Below are 13,570 nucleotides of genomic sequence, written 5' to 3' on the forward strand. Positions count from 1 at the left end.
CTCCCCAGTTCAGGGCTGAAGTAAATACCAGAGAAGTGGAGGCCTTCAGCTCCTCCAGAGGTAGTCTAGTGCCAGAGTGTTCCAGCATGGCAAACAGTCTGCACTCCTCAGAGACCTTGCTAGAGAACAGGCTGTGGTGCCATGCCCAGGCAGCGTGGCCCCAACAGATCTTGTGGGAAACTCATTCATGACTGGCACTTACTACATTTGCAGTTACATGCCTCCTCTTTCTTAGAATAAAATGACTCATTTTTAAAACTAGAGGCAGGAGCCCTAGAAAAGCTGATTTCTAGTTGCATATCATTTCTAATTCGGTTTAGATTTTGACCACTAAAACATGATTTTACCAATAACCCAAAAAAGATGGAAGTGATTAATTAATGTCAGGGATAAGATTTTCCATCAAGAAATGGAGTTAAAAGTGGGGAGACCACTTGCCCCAGTGTTGTAGCTGGGAACATAGCCTAGAATTTTCAAAAAGCTAGACCCTACACTGAATTCCAAAAGTACTCCTTCTGGGGGTTCCTGGGAAAGTAAAGTAGTGTGAGTTTCCATGAAATGTCTATAGTATTCTGTAGGTCCTTATGATAAAGTTAATAACCTCCAACTTTTTTAGATGATTGCATTTAGCCTTTAACAAATGTTACCTTTGTAATAGGGTTTTTGGAGGCTCTAGGCTCTCAGAAAATTGAATAGATGATTAGGGCAACATTCTGTATTACACATGAATTTTCTGATTGCTATCATTTGAAAAAATAACATGACAAGTTTTTAATGTCGCCTCAACCTTGATGGACAATGCTGAAGTTGTAAATAATTTTATAGGCATTTGTGAAAACATATTTTTGTATTCATCTTAAATCGGGCCTTTTCTTTCTCTATATAGATCTTTCAGGGAAACACCAACCCCACAGATGTTGTGTTTGGAGTTTTCCCTAAACCACTAATAACTCGATTCGTCCGAATCAAACCTGTGACTTGGGAAACTGGCATTTCTATGCGGTTTGAAGTATATGGCTGCAAGATCACAGGTAAGCTCCAGCTTGAAGATGGCCTCATTTTGACTTACGTGAACTTTTAAATATAAGCAGTTATTTTATACAAATGTGGTCATTTTCATTTGGTGGCTAAGAGTATGCCCTTTGGATTTAGACAGATCTGACGTTAAGTCCTGTTTGTACCCCTCGCTAGCTTATCTGGGGAGAGAATTGACTATTTTCCAAAGCCTTACTTATCTCACCTAGGAAACATGACAGTGGACGCCATGCAGGGTTGTTGGGATAATGGATTAGCTCATGGGTCTAAAGCACTCAGCACAGTCTGGCGTGTGGCAGGTGTTTGTTAAAGCAGCGCCTTCCCACTAGTCGGCAAACTCCATGAAGGCGAGCACCAAGCTTCCGTCCCCATTTCCTGGATGCACGGCCCACTGACAGGTGCTCAGTAGAGTTGCAATTAAAAATTATTACATGACATGCTCTCCATCGCTTTATCTTTTTAATTTTGAAGGCTACAGGTGGCTCTGTCGGCCAAGATCAAGGAGCAGTTTAACTCCTTTACTTACTAATTCCCCTGACAACTCTGTGTCTCAGTATCTATCCATCCTTTGCGGAGTGCATATATTAATGTTAGAAATTGATCTGTCAACGTTTCTAGTTTTTTGTTTGTTTCTTCTGACATGAATAGGACTTTAAAAGTTTCTGTTAAATTGCTGTAAGTAGAGGGATTCTACCCATTTGAGAGATGAAGAAGGTGCACTCTGGAGGCATTAAGTGACTAAAAGGGTAGGCCAGGCGGGGCAGAGCTGAAAATAAAAGAGCCATCACGACTGTTATTCTCGCTGTATTCCTGTGGCAATCAATGCAGCCATGACTTGTCCACTGACCTTGCTGTATGATCCTGCTGTATTCTGGAGTATTCTAATAGCAGTCACACCAGAATTCCTTTTCTTTTAAGTAAATAAATTGCAAAAGTTTCATTTAAAAAAAAGCAATCCAATATAACCTTCAAAGTAGGTTTAAAAGTTAAACAGAATCAGTAACTGATTCACCAAAAAGTCATTACAAGTGAATAACTTTTAAAAGTCTCTGAACTATCTTTAAACACTATGTTAGTATACATAGTTAGGGCATTTAATATCTTCTTCCATGAATGCCAACACTATTGCTTTTATTTTTATCCTCCTTAGTATAATTATGTCTACAGAAGGAAAACACTGATTTTTGAAGGTGGGGAAAAACACCCAGCTGGGCAGTTTTCAATGAAATTACAAGCCATTTGGAGAAAAGCACCTCGAGAAAAAACTAAGGAGAAAAAAACTATACTAGTTTTTAGGAGATTCCATTTTGGAAAGTAAAAACTAACATCGGATTTCTTACCAAAATCGTATTTATTTCCATCCCAGAGACAGACTTGTTTATTGTTTTAGGTTCAAAGACTCAGAAAGTTCAAGGCGTTGGAGGCAGGAGGAGTTGGGTGGAAAGAGGTTTGGAGAAACAAGGAACATTGAAAAGTTAGATATAACCTTGGCTTGATTTTTGATCAGCAATTACATGAGGAAAAGTTCTAGGTAATTTTCAGAGCATTAGAAATTTGAGAAGCCACCCATAAATTCATAGAAACAAGGCCATTTGAGGTCAGGGTGGAAATTTCGGGCTCATTTCTAATTTTATGTCACTATACCAAAAAAAAAAAAAAAAAGAAAGAAAGAAAAAGAAGAAGAAACTTCGTGATTCTAAGCATGTTGGTCTGAACTCGGACTCCTGAGGTTCTCCCTTCAGTTAAATAAGACATTCACTTAAACTTGAACTGGTCTTTTCCATTTTCACAAGGATTTCGCTGAGAGTTCATTCTAGGCATGTGAGTCTTCACATCTGAGGAAGGTGAATAATTTATTGGATTTTTAAAATGAAAATGTTAATGATTTAGTGGAACATGTTAAAGGATTAGGTGAATGACCTATTTATTTAAACATCGATGTCTACAACAGCATATTCTTATTTTCACATGTATTTTATTTTATAATCATTTTAAGCAGCTATTTGTTTCCCTCAAAAGATACTGCTTTTAGGCTCATAGTTGCTAATCTCTTTATCATGACCCCTGATATATTTTAGATACTCCTGTCTAGGACAGTAGCTACAGTCTCCAAATAATTGACCAAAGCAGGTTTTTGGGGAAGGCAGTATGTTATAATGATAGTCACGTGGACAGAAAGTGTGCAGACATTTACCCAGGCCTCACTCTGGACTGTCCGTTGGGTGAATGTGTGACCACGGGGAAGACATTTTGTCTCTCTGACCTCCATTTCCTGGTCAATAAGATTGACCTTAATTCAGCTGTAATGAAGATTAAGTTGAAAGAATATAACACACTTGGCTTAGAGTAAATGCTCCCTAAACGGTACCCAGTAAATGACAGAGGTCATGGTGCTCGATGAACGGGGCCTAGAACAAGTCCCAGCAAGCAGAGCCTCTGAGGAGACGATGATATCAGTGTTTTCTTCTTGGTTGCCAGAAGCAGATAGTTTTCACCTTCAGAGGCCACGGTCCCCTCAGAGTGGAGACCAATGCAAGAGAAACAAGGCTTCAGTATCCCTGCTAAACCGGGAGACACGTGGAAGCAGGGGCCATGTTTGCCTTATCTTCTATTGTGTCCTGTAATGCCTGGACCATAACACGTGATCAACACACTTATTTTTGAATGAATGAATGAATGAATGAATGGATGGAACGATGGTTGACTTGCATTTCTATCCACAAACAAATGACTGAATTTCAAAATATCACCCTCTCCTCTTGGGTTGGCAAGTCTTAACTCAAACTGGATTAAAACCAACAAAAACTATTGAATTAAAAGTTACCCCATGAATACATCACTTGACTCCAAAGTCTCCAGAGCCCTCAAGTTTTCACCTAATTTTTGTATTCAGAAATTATTTTTTAAAAAATACAATAATCCTAGAAAATCCAGAGTATACAGTGGGTGTCACCATAAAAAGATATAAAGAAAATAAGATTGAGGCAAACCATTCTGCTTTATAGATGATTGACAAAGGAGCATTTTCATTATTTTGACAAAGCAGGCTTCCTCGTTTTGGCAGATATGGATATTGAGGAAAATAACCTTGGAGAGTTACTGCTTGATGTATGAGAACATACTGCAAACTCTGTTAACTTGTGTTTGTTAACCGGAAGTCTCTTAACTGGCGTTTCTGCACACATCATTGTGTTCCTATGTTAGCCAAAGTTTGCAAGGATGACCTCAGGCACCACAATACCCTGAGTCATCATGGGAAGATTACATTATGCTCATTCAGTTTCATCCATCAAATGCAGCTATCACCTTCTCATTCTTGGAAACTGAGTATTTGGTTTACCAGTATATCTCAGTTTTAAAACTGAGTACAGAGATTTTGCTATAAAACAATATCAATGGAAAGAACTACCTTAATTCCCCATCTCTCATCTCTCAGAACTCATCTCTCCCTAGGAGAGGATTGCTTTTAAGCTATCCAAACAGGGTTGCCAAGTAAAATACAGAATGTCCAGTTAAATTTGATTCAGATAAGTGACAAATCATTTCTTAGTACAAGCATATCCCATGCAGTATTTGGGACATACTTATACTAAAAAATGATTCATTATTTTAAGTTCTAATTTAGTGTGCCATCCTGCTTCTTGTTTTGTTGTTTTTCTTGGATTGTTTGTTTTCTAAATTTGGCAACACTACTTCCAAAGGCTTTGACATGTAGCCACGCACAGCTGAGCCAGCCTGCTATGGAAGAATAGAAGTAGATCCTAGTATCTCATTCAGACTTTGAAATGTTAATGTAATTTTTCTCCTAGTCATTGCTAAAAGTGAGTCACATAATTTTTAGTCAAAGGCAAATCAAGGTGCCTCTTCATTGTTCTTTTTGGATGAGGCAGGCTTATAAGAAGGAATGGGTATCTAACTGCATGTGGGCTGAATGGGGGCAGGGCATCACATGGTCTGTGGATATGTAAACTGCGCCCTAGCCAAGTCTGCATTAGAGAAAGGACGTTAATCTGGTAAAGGTTGTGCTCTCCTTACAATATTCAGGTTATTGTGCATTTCTCCAGATGGTAACATCTGGTCCTTATTACCAGCTAAACATTTTCTTTATAAAGGCTGATTCTGAATCAGTCAGGTGTGACCACAGTGACCAAAAATGTGACTTCTATTTTTAGCACTATAGTTTCATAGACCCTCAGTAAAATGCTTTTTATAATTTTTTTTTAATCCCCATTGAGTTTATCCTTGGTTTCCAGATCCCAGCCTGGAGCAAATACTGTGACTGAATTGCAGGAAGGGGCGCTTGACAGAAACTGGCCACTGCCTTTATTGTGTTAATAAGTTGATTCATTCAACAAATATTTGTTAAGCAAATACCATAAAGAAAGCAGGGCTCAAGGAGTCATAGAAAATTTTTAGATATGACTTGGTTCATGTCCCCAAAGAACTTAAAATGTGGTGAGGCAAGTAACAGCAATCCAAGGAACAGAATATGGTCATCAGTCTAGGAGAAATGCAGATCAAGTGCTAATAAAGAGTCTTAGAAAAGGAAAACCACACCTAGTTGGAAAGATGGGGAAAACTGTAGCATTTGAAAACCACTCAAGATTTCTAGTGGTTTAGACAGTGGGAAGGGCAAGATAATGGGGACATTCTAGTGGAGGGAACAAAATGAGAGAAAGCCTCCCTCCATTCCACTACTGTAAGGAAGTGCTTTATTCCATTTGCCTCTAGCAAAAGCGGTAAATGAGGAGAGGCTTTGCAAAGCCATGATCTGGAAGGCCTGGCAGGCTTGGTTGACAGGACATGCATAATTCCTAGATGAGCTGGGACTGAATGCTTGGATAAAGAAATCACATGACCTGAAATGTACAACTCATCTGGAAAGTGTCTGAGTAATTCATTCTTAAGGGCAGCTGATAACATGGACACAGTTTAATTGCATTAAATATGTGCTTCTCACTTAGGATGGTTATATTTTTAAGCTAAATTTTGATTATATTATGCAGAATTGAGTTATTTCAAAGAAAAAATAGGTTATCGTTCCTATGCATGTCCTTGATTGAGGTGTACAGTTTTGAAAGGAGAATGATTGAACGGTTTGTTATTAAGTCGCCAATAAATCAATGATTGATACTCTCCTTATGCTCAGAAGCTTCTTGGGCTGCTGTAGAAGATGTAGAAAGATCTGATGCTGTTCCTTGCCTTTGAGGAATTTATAATCTAGCTGTGGATACAAGATGACCAGTCTTAAAAACAAGGAGAGAACAGTTTAATGCGAAACTCTGAGCTACTTCTCGCACGGGCAGTCATATTTCTGAGAAGGGAGACTTCAGAATAAAGTCTAGAGTAGTTTGAGAAGTTTTCATGAAGAGTCTGAGGCCGGGTTCTAATGTCCTAGCAGACCTTATTTCTGTCCACAAGAGGATAAGGAGAAGCAGGAACATTTTGAGCAAAGGCAATGGTGAGGATTGGAGAAGAAAATGGATTAGCTGGAATATGCTGTCAGTAAGAGGAAATAAAGTTAGATAAACAGTGTGAAACCAAAATGAAGGTCTCAAAAGCTGGATAGAGACTTTTTATATGGTCCTATAAATAATGGAGAGCCATGGAAATTTTCTAAAGCTCTGTCTTTTATTATTGTGGTAAATATGCATTACATAAAATTTACCATTTTAACCATTTTAAGTGTACAATTGAGTTGTGTTGAGTACAATCATATTACTGTGCAACCATCACCACCATCCATTGCCAGAGCTTTTCATTATCCCAAACTAAAACCCTGTACCCGTTAAATTCTACCCCCATTCTTGCCTCCTACCAGCTCCTGGCAAACACCACTCTACTTCCTTTCTTTATGTATCTGACTATTCTAGGTACCTGATATCAGTGGACTCATACAGTATTTGTCCTTTTGAGTCTGGCTTATTTTACTTAGCGATGGAAGATTTGGGGACATAAGAATGATACTGCAGAAAAATTTTTAGGAAAAATGAATTGGCAGTTATGGGTGGTGTAGATTCACAACTGGTGTCTAACAGGCCATTGAGCACCCTGGCCAGGAGGGCGCAGACCAGGATGATGCATAAGGAAAGGGGGACCACAAGGCAGGGCCAACAGATTTCTTCTTCTTCTTCTTTTTTTTTTTTTGGTTAACAAAAACATGACAGATTTTAGTAGCAGAACAGGAAAGCAAAAATGTAAAATAGGGATAGACAAGATGACTAGGCAGGAACTAGCTGGTTGGTGGTTCCACTGGTTAAAACACAGAGTTTGATAAAGGGATTCAGTGTCAAGGGAAAAGGACCATTGGGTTTTGGACACGGTACATTTGAGATGACAATGGATATTTGTGTGGAAACTTCCTAATGCTGTTAGAATGAGGGGTGGGCAGGACAGCATCCTGTTGCTGTAATTACTGATTTCACATCTCGTGCCCATCATAAACTGAAACTCTGTTGTCCAGGGCCTGTACTGGATCTGGGAATAAGTTCTGGATACCAAAGGGATAGAAACATCAATACTTTGACATTAAATCTGGAAGAACTCAGAAAGGCAGAAATGTGTGCCCTTACGGAAGATTTTCTCTATTGGAACGTGGTCCTGGGAGGGGGGTTCTGCCAGTGTAGGAGAAAGGTTTGAGGGAGGGAAGGCCCTGGTTTAATGTCAAATGACCCAGAACGTGTGTATGAACGGGAACAGACAACGTGCCTATTCCATCTGTGGCATTCTCTAAGCATGGAGACTTGTAGAAAACGATCTTACGCCGTCTGTTTCATTCCACCCTCTAGATTATCCTTGCTCTGGCATGTTGGGGATGGTGTCTGGACTTATCTCTGACTCCCAGATAACAGCATCAAACCAAGGGGAGAGAAACTGGATGCCTGAAAATATTCGCCTGGTAACCAGTCGCTCCGGCTGGGCACTGCCGCCCGCGCCCCACCCATACATAAACGAGTGGCTCCAGGTGGACTTGGGGGAAGAGAAGATTGTGAGGGGCATCATCATTCAGGGGGGGAAGCACCGGGAGAACAAAGTGTTCATGAGGAAATTCAAGATCGGGTACAGCAACAATGGCTCAGACTGGAAAATGATCATGGATGACAGCAAGCGCAAGGCTAAGGTGAGGTCCAGGGACGGGGGCGGCTGCAGGGCAGGGAGTCCCTTCCCGCGTCGTTGCCTTAGATCAAGGACCTCCTGCATTTTCCTGAAGAAGTACGACTTTGTATTTCTTTTAAGCCGTGACATCAGTGGAGGTGTTCGATGGTGTCCATAAGACCTCCATTCTAGGGAAGCCAGGAATGAGGTGCTAAACATGGTCTCTGAGAGCATTGCTGCTCACTTTTCCTTCCTTAGGGAACAGCAGAAAGATCAACACTCAGGAGGCAGGGCGGCCCAGAGGCTGGGGGTCTGGGGCTGACAGGGCCAGTAGAAACTCAGAATCTCTCTGCAGATTCTATTCTCTTAGCACCCCACAAATCCCTTTCCCCTTCTCTTACCCTTCCCTCATTTAAATGTGGTTTTTTTTTTGTTTTTTTTTTTTTTTTTACCTTTTAATTGTGGTAAAATACACATAACATAAAATTTACCATCTTAACCTTTTCAGGTATACAGGTCAATTGTGTTAAGTACATTCATACTGCTGTGCAACCAATCTCCAGAACTTCGTCATCTTGCAAAATTGAAACTCTAGACCCACCAAGCAATAACTCCCATCCCCTGACCCTCAGCTCCTGGCAACCACCATTTCACTTTCTGTCTCTATGAATCTGACTTCTCTAGGAGCCTCACATAAGTGGGATCATACAATATTTGAACTTTCGTGATTGTCTTATTTTACTTAGCACAACGTCCTCAAGTTGTAGCATGTGGCAGGATTCCATTTTTTTTAAGCTGAATGATACTCTCTTGTACACATGTACCACACTTCGTGTATCCATTCTTCCACCGATGGACCCTATCATTGCTTCTGCCTTTTGGCTTTTGTGAACCGTGCTTCCATATGTTTTTTATACATTGGAACCTTTTAAAATACAGTTGGTTCTTGAGGTGAAAAGGGAGATATTCCAACATTCCCCGCAACATGTCGTATCATTTTTTTCAACCAAACAGATCTTCTTTAGTGATTACGTTTTAGTTAGACTGACGATCAAACTTATTTGCATTCCCTGAGCACACAACACCAACCAGGAGAAGACACCCAAGAGTATGCTGGGTGGCCTGATAGCTGGTTTAAGGATGAAGTAAGTAACAACCCACAGACCATCCATTCTGTCTGCACTGTGGGAATGGTATTCAGCCCATGGTACTTCTCACACCCAACACAACTGGTTTCCCATCCCTGCTTTGCCCGGGACCTACTCCTTTTGTGAAAAGATCTTAGCCCGTTGGCGGGAACGTTACCCTTGCTCCCCCTCTAAGCGAGTGTGGGAATGTGGCTTGATATAAGTGACTCAGGCCAAGGGCATTGCAGGCAGGAAACAGAAGCCTGCGGGGACCGCCAGCTCCACGTCTGTCTCTGCAGAGCCCGCCTGTCCCCCACGAGCTGTGGTCAGCACCAGTGCAGCGGGCCACTGAGAGCCGGGGCGCTGTCAGAAATGTAAGAAATTCTCTCCCATCTCACCCCTGCTTCACTTGTGGTTTCCAAAACATTTCCAGTGTTTTTTTTTTAATCTACGTGCAGCTACTCTCTTTCTTGTGTTCATTTCATTTCCCCCTTTTGTGTCTGCAAAAGAAAAAGTAAAATAAACATCAGACACTGGAGTTCCCCTAAGAGCCGATCTTTCCTGAGGAGCTGTGAGCCTTCTGACTTTATCACTAAGCATGACTATGCCACCCATCAGCAGCGTCCAGAAGCTGATGCTCTTGTGACACGTATGTCTTATCCAAAGCATACAGTAGGCTTCATTGCGTCTTCAATCAAGTCTAAAGCTAAAGCTATCACTCTGTTGTAGTACATTGCCTTTGGAAGTCCCCTGGAAGCCAGCACACAGTTTTCAGTTTCAACAACAATAATAAAAAACTCCATTCATGAGTATGTGAGGTTTTTCTCCTAAAACATTATTTTATCCATCATTATCGTCTTCCTAGGATATTTAAAACCACGAAAACGTCTAAATTATTTACATAGAGCCTAATCTGTGATTCCTAACATGTCCTTCTCCTGAAATAAAATCTTTAAGATGCAAAAGGACACGGGTAAAACCTTCAGTTTAGGAGCAGTACATATTACTGAATTGTATAATGACATTTAACACATAGCTATATTTAAACTTACAAACGAAGGTTACCTGCTTAGACTGCCAAGTACCTTTTATGTGATACTAGAATGAGTACTGGGTTTTAATAAATAAAACAGCACTTTGATGGATTGAAAATCCTCTATACCTGCTCCTCACTTCCTACCCTCAAGTAGCACGTGATGGACAAGGTATATCAGAGTCTCTGAATTAACTGGACTTCTCAGGAGCAGATAGGAGATCTAAAGCCTCAAAGCCCTCTTCTTCTAAACATAATTAGTAAAAGGACACGAAGATATTTCATAAACAGCGTTATCTTAACGAAGTTAGCCCAGTTCCATATGGCTGTTCACGGCTAGTATTCTTCCCAGCTCATCCCCAACAGCTTTTATGTTTTTACATTGTGCTAATTCTTTACTCAAGTTAAAATGAGAAGAAGAGCCCGGATTCCATAACTATAAGTGCTTTTCTCCTATGATTGTTGGAGCTGTGTTAACATCAAGAGAACACACGTGTGTAGCAGTGTTGTTTTCATCATAATTATACCTCGCTGATGACACTTAATTGGGCCTAACAATAACGTATGTCAGATTCTCAATGACTAGAAGCAACTGTGCTCTATCAAGAGGGCAGAACCCCAATCGTGAGTTAACTCTTGAAAATAATACAAGGACGCTTTAAGGGGGAGAACTGGATCTATGTTAACTACGTCCTTTTAGATTCCTGGAGGCTTTTCTGAATTGGAAAAGGCTGATTAATTTCCTTCTAGAACACAGAGAACCTCTGGTTATGTCACAGCCGACCCAATCTGTCTATCTTCTCTTACATGTGTGCGCCTTTTAGCCCTGATATTTCTACCACTGAATGATCACATCTTTTGCTGGTTTAGGACTTCTTGACCCAGCAATTGGGTACAGTCCCCGCTCCTGATTGACATAGCCTGGGGCTGGCCATCCACTCAATCTGATCGATCAGATTTGGTAGCCCCAACTGCAATACATGTAAAGAAACATTAAGGAAACTAAATATGTAGCCTTGGTTGTAGACCTCAATTTCCTGAATTTAATGAGATTAGACTAGATCATTTCTAAGGGTAGATATCACAGCAGGGTGGTGAAGGGCCCCAGTTAAGACTGCCAAGGTTTGAACCCTGGCTCGGACACTTACAGTGTCCATGGGCACATTACTTGACCTCTCTGTGCCTCATCTGTAAGCTGAGGCTAGTGATGGAACCTACCTCATGGAGTTGTTTTGAGGATTAAATGAATTCATATATTTTCAGCACTTAGAACAATGCCTCGCACCCATAAATATCATGCAATGTTTGATGTATAATAAGACACTCCCAATGATAAGGCTATTTGAGTCTTCTAATCCCCCTTCCCCACCTCCCATCCTGGACAGGATTAAGAATGATGCTGAGAGGGGCGCCTGGGTGGCTCAGTCGTTAAGCGTCTGCCTTCGGCTCAGGTCATGATCCCGGGGTCCTGAGATTGAGCCCCACATCGGGCTCCCTGCTCCACGGAGAGCCTGCTTCTCCCTCTCCCACTCCCCCTGCTTGTGTTCCCTCTCTCTCTGTGTCTCTCTCTGTCAAATAAATAAAATCTTAAAAAAAAAAAAAGAATGATGCTGAGAGAAGAGGATATAAGAAGGCTTATCTATTTCTTGCAAAAGTTATTATTCCACTTTCTTATGATTCCACTCAAGGATTTTGACCTTCCTGTCAGTGTAAAAAGTCGCCGCCCTGGCAATGGGTGGCTTGGCTCCGGAAGAAGGTCACAGTGTCTTCAAGTTAGGAATGTACTTCAAAAAGAGGAGCCCATTCACACTGCAGTTCGGGACCACCTGCGTCAGGACCTCCTTCAATAGTCAGGACCTTTGTTACCTTCCTGAGATGAGAAGGTCTTTTATCTACAAATGCCTCCCACGGGTGGTACCGCTTCAGTAAATAGCAATTTCAGTGGGTTTGGATAACCCCAGTTCCTGACTAAATAGCACTTGCATGACATTAAATTTAATATCTCCAACTTCAGGAATTTAATCTCTCCACCTTCTACAGTCTTAGCAAAACTAGGACCCGCTCCTTTAAGAGAATGTAACCGGCATCCTTGTTGGAAATGTAGTGTCTATTATAGCTCTGAAAAATGGCAGCTTCTCTTCCTGAGTTATCTTCCTCCTCCTCAAGGAAGGGTCACTTCTCCCAGACACATCAGCATATCATTGAAAACATGTCTCATTAAATCTTCAGCTTCTGTGATAGCCTCAGTGTGTGCGCCGAAGTTTCTGAGAAATGACATCTGTCACTTCTTGGAAAAGCCTTAATTGTTTTGTTTTGTTTTGTTTTGTTTTTCACTTGCTCATTTATGACAAAGGTGTCAGCCGTTTTATGAAGTGGTGGGATGGGGTCTATTTCTCTGCCCTATTAAGAGTCCTAAAGGAGGGACTCTTCTGCTGAAAGCGAGGTCTTATTGATAACGGCGTTTCTCATACTTCACAGTCTTTTGAAGGCAACAACAACTACGATACACCTGAGCTACGGACTTTTTCACCTCTTTCCACACGATTCATCAGGATCTACCCTGAGAGAGCCACTCACGGAGGACTAGGGCTGAGGATGGAGCTGCTGGGCTGTGAAGTGGAAGGTAATTACAATTTCCAGAGTCCCATCTCGTTTCCCACTTTTTAAATCTCTGTCTTCATGCATTTATGCCCCTGATGGGGCTGCTGCAAGTGGCCAGCTTTTTCCCCTGCGTGACCCTGCCTCTGGGTCTGCCAGCCCGTGGGGCGCAACATTCCAGCCCACTCCACGCAACAGTACCTCGTATTGGTTGTTGGCAGAACTCTCTGCAGATTCTGTGGGTTGCCTCCTTTGACTTTTTAAAAAATAATTTATTGAGGTGAGATTCGCATAATACAAAACTGACCATTTCTTAGTGAACAATTCAGTGGCATTTAGCACATTCACAATTATTTATGCAACCACCACCTCTGTCTAGTTCCAAAACATTCCCATCACTCTAAAGTAAACCCCCCCACCCATTAAGCAGTTTGCCCTTGACCCCTGGAAACCACCAGCTCCTTTGACTTTTTAAGTGTTGTTTAGCCCTCTATGTCCAATTCAAGTTTCTGTCTGCAGTGGTGACTACATCACATACTAGTGGGAAGGAGCATCTGATAGACTAAAATACCAGCATTACCTTGAATGAATTTCTTAGGCCGCTGCAGAGAAACAAAACTTTACATGCGATCATACGTCTGAATGTGCGGTGAGATCCGCTTAAGGATATTACTGCATACAC

General features: G+C 41.3%; 1 protein-coding gene across 6 annotated transcripts in view; it reads left to right on the forward strand.

Moving 5' to 3' along the window:
• The window catches only part of NRP1 (neuropilin 1), a 137,378-nt gene that overhangs the window by 99,331 nt on the left and 24,477 nt on the right, over window positions 1-13,570 (forward strand). For all 6 annotated transcript variants that reach the window (XM_064591869.1, XM_064591870.1, XM_045874213.2 and 3 more), the window contains 3 exons: window positions 887-1,031; window positions 7,824-8,155; window positions 12,769-12,913. In XM_064591869.1, the coding sequence (XP_064447939.1) occupies window positions 887-1,031; window positions 7,824-8,155; window positions 12,769-12,913 (622 nt within the window). The remainder of the gene's footprint in view (window positions 1-886; window positions 1,032-7,823; window positions 8,156-12,768; window positions 12,914-13,570) is intronic.

The sequence above is a fragment of the Mirounga angustirostris genome, unplaced genomic scaffold (genome assembly GCF_029215605.1).
Source record: "Mirounga angustirostris isolate CCGP_5_RB_7025 unplaced genomic scaffold, mMirAng1.0.hap1 SCAF_5, whole genome shotgun sequence".
Taxonomy (NCBI): domain Eukaryota; kingdom Metazoa; phylum Chordata; class Mammalia; order Carnivora; family Phocidae; genus Mirounga; species Mirounga angustirostris.